The 10,416-nt window shown below is 34.2% G+C and overlaps 1 protein-coding gene across 1 annotated transcript in view; it reads left to right on the plus strand.

Moving 5' to 3' along the window:
- The first annotated feature begins 3,000 nt into the window (after window positions 1-3,000).
- The window catches only part of LOC141301277 (transcriptional enhancer factor TEF-1-like), a 67,742-nt gene continuing 60,326 nt past the window's right edge, over window positions 3,001-10,416 (plus strand). Inside the window, exon 1 of the mRNA XM_073831530.1 lies at window positions 3,001-3,202. Coding sequence (XP_073687631.1) covers window positions 3,001-3,202 — 202 coding nt within the window. The remainder of the gene's footprint in view (window positions 3,203-10,416) is intronic.

Genomic DNA, 10,416 nt, shown 5'->3' on the forward strand with positions numbered 1-10,416 from the left:
AGAAAAAGTCTAACAGCTGAAAATGCATATCAGAGCAAAAACCAAGTTCTGAGGTCGAGATAACTGCCTGTAGAGCTCAGTGACAGACTTGTGTTAAGGCAATGATCTAGGGAAAATCTATTCAGAAAAAAATCTGCTGCATTGAAGCAACTAGGACTCTAGAAAATGTCTGCCAGCCCCCATCCAAGCTGACAGAGCTTGAGAGGTGAAAAACTGAGGTAAAGAATGACAGATAATTGCCAAATGCAGATGTGCAAAGCTTGTCACATCATACCCAAAAAGACTTGAGGCTGTAAAGGTGCTTCAACTATGTACTGAGTTAAGGGTATGAATACCTATGCAATGTACTTATTTCAGTGTTTTATTTTTTATAAATTTGTAAAATTTGCAAATCTGGTTTTTGCTTTGTCATTATTATGGTGTATGGAGTGTAAATTGATGTGGGGAAAAACTAATTTAAAGCAGTTTAACATAATGCTGCTACAAAAAAATGAAGGGGTATGAATACTTTTGCAAGGCATTGTACTAAAGCACATCTTAAGTACTTGTTTATTTTAACTTATTCAGTAATAAAATTGAACCACATTTCAAATAAAATAGAAGAAATCATGAAATTACATTTAAATATCCCATAATCCCTACGTAATTATTAAAAAAAAAAAACACTCTAATTGCATTTAATATATAATACTCTGTTTAGAAGTATCTGAAGTGTACTTCTTTAACAAGTTTCCAACACTTTTAACACATTGTGAAGTGTAGCCCGCTCAAATTTGACAGGAAACACATGCTAGCAGTTCTACAATAGGCAGCACTGTTTTGACTGGGCATTTCCCCAGTAAGTGTAGCTGCTAGGCCTGATGTGACTTGAAAACGCAAGTTTTGTAGTTAGTAATCAGTCTGTGCGACCATTCAGATGAGATTTGTACGGTTTTAACACTTCACGGTTTACCTCAAAGTCATACACGCACACGCGTTTGATGTCGTAGCGCTCTTGGCTGTTTCCTTAAGCATTTGGCTGCGATCGGATGTGATTTTCTGCCAGATCGTCGCAGTCTTTCCTTGATTTGTAGCGTAATGGTTATAATGAGATTGCGATTAGCCGCATTTTCGTTGCGCAAGCCGTTTTCCTTTAACGTAAAACTGTGTAGCGCTAATGCTATACGCAGTGACTCGTAGGAGTGATTTGGGTTAATCACTCTTTCTCTCTTAAGCTACAGGATCAACATTTGTCATTCAGCAATCTTCTACCACCAATTTAAAAGCTGGTCTGACATCATTGCCAGCTTGTAAGTGTTCCCTTCTAAGACAGCAGCTGTTTTGGTTTAGCCTAAGTGCCACTCCTAAATTAGCGTGGCTTATGTGTTTTCCCATTTCCTTCATGGGCTTTCAATCATGTGTTGATCTTGAGCTTTTGGTTTGATGTTTTTTTTATGGGTGATGGGAGAATGTTTTAATTGTGTTTAATGTGCTCAGCGTTCATTATTATTTTTCATTTCCAAACCGCAAATAGATTGACTGTGTGAAGTTGTAAACAGGCTTTTTTGAAGATGCATTGGCATTGTTTAACAGGCCCAGTTTTGTTCCCTGCATAGATGTATTTCCAAGAAGTTTGAAGTAGCCAATCGGCCTTTAAGCTGTGGTTTGCCAGTAAATTGGTATTAAGGGGCGGGGCATTTTTATTCTAGTGAGCATCTGATTGGTTAAAAACATTAGAAGTGCAGGATGAGTCATCATTATATTTGATATGGGTGGGCAATATACCTAGAAATTTGTCAACTGGTAGAGATTTTTGACTATTGTTGCACTCATGTGACGTTGTTGTGCTACGTGGTCATGAAAACGTGTCGTTTGCATGCTTTGTATGCATTTCGGTTTAAAAACAAGTGATTATAAGGCGTTAAAGCAGTGAAAGAGAACTCATAGAGCTGGAGTATTAAACAGTAATGTTTGTTAATTTATAGGCCTTAAATGGTTAAATATACACACTTGTATGTGTCACAATGCCCGTCTTAGCAAGTATCCTCGTAAACATAGTAATTGAGGTCTTAAGTGAAAGCAAACAGCTGAGAAAGAAAACACATATGTAACAGTATATTGGATGTGGGCAGCTCTTAAAGTGACAGCAGTCTGATATTCCTGCTGTCTGTCATTCTGTTAATCAAACAGCAAAAGGGAGAAAACCTCTCTTTGCTCTGGACTAAATCGATTTTGTAACTTTAATAAGAGGAAATATATATTTAATTTACACAGTGAAGAATATGCAGTGTTTTTATACATTTGATTACTTCATACAATGTATGTTTCATTTCTAATTTATTTGTTCTACTGTAGTTATTATTTTTGTCCTATTACTTGTAGTTAGTTTATTATTATTATTATTATTTAATCGCTGACTGTTTACTTGTCTTCAGTAAGCTTGAGTTTATTTTATTTTATTTAAATTTCGGCCCAGAGTTTTCATTTAGGTGCTTCCCTAGTTTTAGTTTTAGTTATGAAAATGAGAACTGTTTATTTGGCAAATGGCTGATTTTTTTTATATTTTATTTTTATTTCAGTTTACATTTATTGTATTCCATATAACATTTTAATTTAGTTTTAGTTCACTGTAATACCTGGCTACATTATTAGTTGTTTCATTGTTACCCATTTATGCTTTTATCCAAAGTAACCTAAATTGTTATAAATAATATACTTAGTTACTATGATTTTGGACTGCATAATGGTAGAATTATGGTAACACTATGGTATTCTTTGAAGTAGCTTGGAGTACCATTAGAAAATTCACAATAAATGAATATGATAATCCTATAATTTAAGTTTTTTAATCATGTTCACCCCTGCTTGAATTGTTGTGTTGTCAAAGACTTAAGTCAGCTCTTTGCAGAAAGTTGGACAAGACCAATAAATTTGCTTGTTTTTTTTTTTTGTTGGTTGCTCTTTCCAGGTCAGTCCGCCTAGAGTTCTCCAGGCTCGGGCTTCGAGATCCCAGCTGTTGCCATGGATCCCAGCAGCTGGAGCGGCAGCGAAAGTGCCGGGGAGGATATCGAGAGGATGAGCGACTCGGCCGATAAGCCCATGGACAACGACGCAGAGGGCGTATGGAGCCCTGACATCGAGCAGAGCTTCCAGGAGGCCCTAGCCATCTACCCACCCTGCGGACGACGGAAAATCATCCTGTCCGATGAGGGGAAAATGTATGGTGAGTCAAAAAAACCTGCAACAATTGGTTTGATTGCTTGGTTAGAACTCGGTCAGAGTTCACATAAACCAAACCACCTTTTCAAAGTGTGGATTAACCCAACTTTGACATTAGATATAGAGGTTTTATAAATAGACCTCCGTATTTTGACTAGCTATGCAACATTATGACTGCCGTTGCAGCTTGTTTTGACTCCTCGTAATCGTGTTTGTTGAGGTTGGCGGGGAACAGGCTCATCAGAAAGTTCTCAGGGAAGTTGTTAGTTGTTTGTCCTCTGGGTGAGACGATGAGGTCCGTCGGGCCTCTGAAACTGGAAAAACGGGACTCCAGCGGGCCAGGCGACGGAGCAGGCTGGCTGTCCTGGGTTCTGTTGTAAAGTCAGCGTGAACCATTAGTTAGGAGCAGATGGTCGTGCGGCTGACACCAGCTGCGCTCCCAATACCCCCACCTCATTCCCCGAAGCTTCCCCCCTCCCCTCCACGCCTCCCTCAAACTCCCGGCTGGGGTGATGTCATGGAAAGCGGGAATACTGCTTTTCTTTTCTCTTAGGATATTGAACATGCTCTTGGCCTTGTCCACAATGAAGCCTCCTCACTCTGCTCAAACTTGTATCCAGCTGTCTTTATTAGGAACAACTTTGAAACCAAACAGTTGTTAAATCCGAATGCATGATGGAAAAAGCGGACAAGCTTATAAATCATAAAAGCGCTGGTTTTTCGAAAGTTTTTTTCATGGTTTGCCGCCTGCCTGGGGATGCAGGTTCGAATCCAACTTGCCATTTCCTTTTGCAATTTTCTTGCCTTTTTCTAATTTCCTGTGCTTTTAAAAGGTTTGTGCAATTGACACACACTTTCATCCAAAGCAAATCATATTGCTTTTAAGGTATTTACAGGAATAGTTCACCCAAAAAATAAAATTATGTCATTAATTACTCACCCTCATGTTGTTCCAAACTCGTGTCAGTCTTCGACATGTGAACGTACGTCAAAGACTGACACGGAAGAGAAGAAATTGTTGAATAAAGTCGTTATTTTATGTATTTGTTTACTTTGAGCACAAAAAGTATTCTTATAGCTTCATAAAATTAAGGTTGAACCACTGAGCTCTCAGGTTTTATTAAAAATATCTTAATTTGTGTTCTGAAGATAAACTAAGGTCTTACGGGATTGGAACGAAATGAGGGTGACTAGTTGATGACAGAATTTTCATTTTTGGGAGAACTATGCCTCTAAGTAATGCATTCCCTGGGAATCGATGGTATTGCAAGCACCATGTTCTACTGTTTCCTTTGAAATCTTTATGATAAGGTTCAAAATAAGCTTAAATTTGTTAACATCACTTAATGCATTAAACTAAAATTTAAAAACATCTTTACAGCATTTATTACCATATTTTTAAGTTTGTATAAATCACTTTTTTATTTTCCAGAAAATTAGGATGAATTAAAAAAACATGAATTAAGAGCCGGGGGTGAAAACTATATGAATTTGAAGATGCAGGCTAAGTTAATTTATTTTGCCTTCTAGGAAACATGTGAGTATCTGCTGTAGACTCTGAAGGCCAGTACTAAATGAGAAAATATGAAATTTAGGCAAAGTAAGAAAAATGTACACATCTCAATTTTATTCAAAAGTTTTCACCCCCCAGCTCTTATTGCATTGTGTTTCCTTCTGAAGCATCAGTGAGTGTTTGAACCTTTTGTAATAGTTGCATATGAGTCCCTCAGTTGTCCTCAGTGTAAAAAGATGGATCTCGAAATCATACAGTCATTTTTGGAAAGGGTTCAAATACATAAATATTGAAAAACCAAAAAAAATTGTGGGACCTGAAGGATTTTTGCTGAAGTACAGCAGGCAGTTTAACTGTTCAGGAAAAAGGAGGAGCTCTTACTAAACAAAATAAAATAAAAACAGCTGTGGATCAATCAGGTAACAACACATTATTAAGAATTAAGGGAATGTAAACTTTTGAGCCAGGTAATTGTAATCAATTCAACTATTTTCTCTTGTGGACTATATGTAAACATCTTTTATGTGAAACATCTTATTCAGGTCAGCACTAAACAAATAACATGCATTTATTTTGGTAAAATAATTAACATTTTGCAGATTTGACCTCAACTGCAGGTTAATGTAAATTTCTACATACTTACATTTTATTATAAATGAACATGAAATTTAGATTAGATTAATAAATAGTTGCTCTTTGTTAGTGTTTTAACAAATTGAACCTTATTAAAAAATCTTCATAAAATGAAATGAATGCTAAAAAGGGCATTTCTTCCCCAACAAGACACCTGTTTGTTCCCATGACCACAGTGGTTTTTTCCTTCAGACATTTCCTTCTAAATAAATTGGCTTGTGTTCGTGGGGGGTTTCTAGGGTCGCTGAGGCAAACCTGTCACCTCCTACGCCGCCGTCCGTGTAACATTCCTTAGCCTCGTGCTTGCCGTCACCTTCGTTATTTCATCGTCCATAGCAACTGTTTGAGGTTTAATTTATCTGAGCGCACCCATCACAGATCCATACAAGTCAAGATCTCGGTCCCCAGTCCTGCCGCTCTCCAGGTCTGTCAGCGCCGTGTGGTTAATTAGCAGCCATCGCTATAGCAACCGCCTTTCATTTCAAAACAATATGTGTTTTTTTTTTCTCGTGTCGTGGCTCGGCTTATCTCACTGTTTACCTGAGGGGGCTCTTAGCCTCACAGAGGCACGAAAACTGGACTCAAGCCAGAGTTCAAGTTTTTGCTATAGATGGTTCGAAACACTGTGGCAGCTGCCTTGTGGTTTTTACAGGTGAACAAAACACTTGTTTTTTCTCTTAAAGACATCTTTTTTGTGTACATTTTGGCTGTTTGTTGCGTGATACTTCTCTTTTTGCCCTCTCTGTCGACTCTGATATCATAAACCACTTGGCTCTGCTTTGCTAGTACTTATTTTAGGCAGAGAAAGCATGCCATAAGTAGATTTGACAGTCCCCCGCTGGGTTCGGTGAAAGAAAGATCTAATCACACTGGTTTCACTTCTGAAGGGATATACAGTGAGGACTTAACATAATCTTAGCCAATTAATATTTCTCAAGTGTTTTATATTCCGACAACCATATCCACCTTGCACTTAAGAAATGTATTGTATATTTTTCAAGCCCAACTAACATACTTGGCCACTGTGTGATCAAATATATTTTAGTATTTAGTGAAACACGTTTTATTTTTTCCCAAATTCCATTTAAATTTTTTTCCAAATTCCGTATTTTCCATTTAAATTTTTCTAGACTCTGTTTTAATGTTTAAATTAATCCATCTTTTCACACTGAGGACAACTGAGGGACTCCTATGCAGTTATTACAGAAGGTTCAAACACTCACTGATGCTTCAGAAGGAGAAATTATGCATTAAGAGCCTGGGGGTGAAAACTTTTGAAAAGTGATCTGTACCTTTTTTTTTTGGCCTAAATATCATATTTTTTTCATTTAGTACTGCTCTACAGAAGCGATGGAAGATGCTTACATGTTTCCCAGAAGACAAAATAAGTTAAATTGTACCATGGCTTTCACTTCCCGGCTCATAATGCATTGTGTTTCCTTCTGGAGCATCAGTGAGTGTTTGAACCTTCTGTAATAGTTGCATATGAGTCCCTCAGTTGTCCTCAGTGTGAAAAGATGGATCTCAAAATCATACAGTCATTGCTGGAAAGTAATTGATCTGTTATTGTCATGAGAAACTTGCTGTAAAAGTGGCAAATGTCATGAACAGATGTTGTGAATTGTATCTCTTTGCAAAAAAACCTCGATTGTATGTTTTAGACTTATAACTTTAAGATGTTTATCGTATGTTTGTAAATAATTACAAAGCCTAAAATGAATGCTATTCAGTTGCTGCTCTTTGATGGGCATTGCAGTGCCGTTTTTGTGCTTGTTGGGTTGGTTGAAGTGCAAAGTACCTTTTATTTAATTTAATTTAAAGGACATTTTGTGTGCTGCTCTATTCATGCAAACAGAGCCTGGATCATTCCTAATTTTACCTTACAGCACCGTGTCTTTCTGCATTTCGTAATGGCAAATTGTGAGTGTAAAATAATGAATAGACTGGTGTGCTCAGGCAGCGATGGGCTTTGTGAACATAATGTGTGCCTCGGAGGATTGGAAATACTGTGATTTTAAGCTGTGTCTTTAACAATAGGATAACAGACCCGCTCTGAGACTCTAGTGCCAGTTTGGGCTATATCACGTTCCGCAGGGGAAACTAGCGGTTATGGGAGTTATCGTCATTCTGTTCTGGCTAACTAGTATGCTGTTGAGTCTTTGCCATCGGCAGAAGTATGTGATAAGGCGATCCAAATACACAAAACAAACCTCCACTCTTTCCTTAACTTTTTTTTCCCTTTATTTTCAAAGATGAAAGACAAGCAATGGACATGCATGTTAATTTAAATCAATATAAAAATCTGATACATTGAATACATTGATTATATTTTTAGCCTTTTGCCTCTCTTTTTATGTAGACAAACTAGCAATTCTTATGAATAAATTAAGGTTAGTAAAGTAAAGTTTTGAAATAATATTTATATAATAATTAATTAATAATAATTTATTCATTATTAATTCATTATATAATGGCCATGTTATATGCATATATATTTTTTCATTTATTAATTTCTTCATTCGTAGTTAATTATATAATGTCTAGTAGTTTTAAATTAATTAATTAATTAATTAATTAATTTATTTATTTATTTATAATTAATTAATTAATTACTTATATAATGTCCAGTAGATTTAGAATGTATTTTTTTATTTATTTATCATTTATTCATTCATAATTATGTAATGTCCAGTAGTTTAAGAATAAAATTAATGAATGAATTGATTAATTATTTTAGTTGTATTTATTTATTTATAGAAATATTCATAATTAATTATATAATGTCCAGTAGGTTTAGAATTCATTCATTCATTCATTCATTCATTCATAATAAATTATAACATTTCAAGTAGTTTTAGAATAAAATGATTTTTTGTTTTTTATTTATTTATTTATTTATTCATTCATTCATTCATTCATTCATTCATTCATTCATAATTAATTGTATAATGTCCAGTAGTTTTAGAATTTATTGTTTTACATTTTTTTTATTTATTCACAAATAATTATATGATATCCAGTATCAGAATAAAATTTTATTTATTTATAGACGTATTCATAATTAATGTAATGTCCAGTAGTTCTAGAATGTTTTTAGTTATTTATTTATTGTTGTGTTTAATTATTCGTAATTATTATATAATGCCCAGTAGGTTTAGAATTTATTTTATTTATTTGTTTTGTTTAATTAACAATTAATTATAAAATGTCCAGTAGTTTTAGAATGTATTTATTTATTTATTTATCATTTATTCATTCATAATTAATTATATATTGTCCAGTAGTTTTAGAATAAAATTAATTTATTTAATTATTTTTGTTGTATTCATTTATTTATTTATTCATTCATTCATAGAATTATTCATAATTAATTATATAATGTCCAGTAGTTTTAGAAAGTATTTATTTATTGTTGTATTAAATTATTTGTAATTAATTATATAATGCCCATTAGGTTTAGAATTTATTAATTTATTCATTCATAATTAATTATAAAGTGTCCAGTAGATTTAGAATTTATTCATGTTGTATTTATTATTTATTTATTTATGTTGTATTTATAATTTATTTATTTTTCTATTTATTCTTAATTAATTATATAATATCCAGTAGGGTTAGAATAAAATGTATTTATTTGGTTTTGTTGTTGTATTATTTATTTATTGTTATTTAATTATTCATAATTAATTATATAATGTCCAGTATGTTTATGATAAAATTTATTTATTTATTTATTTTAGTTGTATTTAACTATTAATTATTTATATAATGTATTTTTATTTTTATTGTTTTATTTATTTATTGTAATGATTATAATTTAGTTATGAAACAAATAGCATGTTTAATACAAACACCTCCTAATAATGTGTCCAAAGTAAATAAAACTACTTAAATAACAACTGATTTTGCAAATATGTAGTTTTGCACATCAATAGGCGACGGTAAAGTTGAGGAATGATCAATGGTGTGAGCCAGATTCAAAAAATATATATATAATTATTTTGGATTGAACAGTACAGTTTAGTCACTGAACTTGTATTACAGTCGTATTAGATTTTATCCCCTTGCGATTTAAAAATCATTATTTAAATAGTTTTAAAACGATCAAATGAGATGATGTTACTGAAAATTAGACTTGTAATACACTCATAAGTGCTTACTCACTGTACTTAAATATCTTATTATGCTTTAAAACCTTACAAAATCCAGGTTGTGAATGACAAAGCGCCACACCTCCACCTACGGGCATGTTTAGAGTCACACAGAAAGACGTTCTTACATAATGATAAAGGAACAGGAAGCTTGTCAAGGTGAGATGCGGTTTGATGGATTCAGGTGGAAGATTCAGGTGGGAAACAGGTGTTGTCTGAAAGAAGCGTTTGTAAAATCACACAGGACATTGCTTTTGTGTTTAGGGCTGTATTGTGCTCCAGAGGAGGTCCCTAGATGTGGAGCATTTAAAAAAAAAAAAAAAAAAAAAAGTCTTTACTTTTCAAGGCCTACGAAAGAGCTATGTATATTCCCACTTTAAACCTGCGCTTTGCTTCTTTTGTGTTGCATAAAATGGGGCAGAGGAGTAATTTTGGCCATTTTTCTTTCCCTGAGGTACAGAGTTTAATCATGTTTCTCTAGGGACGGCGTGCGAATTTGAAAAAGAGGCTTTGTGGAGGTACGGTCTCCCAAGGGGGAATGGACACGAGAAATGAGTTCTGTCTGAGGCGCATTAATGCTCTCATTTGGCTTGGATAGGTGTGAGAGGTCTGGATGTTACCTGACTGAGAGCCAGTTAGGAGACAGGACACAGCATGCTTCATCCTCACACCTTTTAACTGTTTGAGACGGATGAGTGATTGAAACAGACACTGATATCATGTTACAGAGAGTCCTTGAGCCGCATAATACATGTTATTGTTGCTCGGTGGTGGCTGTGTGTAAAAAAGAAAAAAAGGTTTTGTTCCTCATTAGTGTACTGTATTTTATTATGTTCTGCACTGGAAATCAATGTTTTTGTACAGTTTTTTTTGAAGAAGTGTGCTATTGCTTTTCATGCAGTGGTGTGTAAGATTTTTATT

The sequence above is a fragment of the Garra rufa genome, chromosome 25, assembly GCF_049309525.1.
Source record: "Garra rufa chromosome 25, GarRuf1.0, whole genome shotgun sequence".
NCBI lineage: Eukaryota > Metazoa > Chordata > Actinopteri > Cypriniformes > Cyprinidae > Garra > Garra rufa.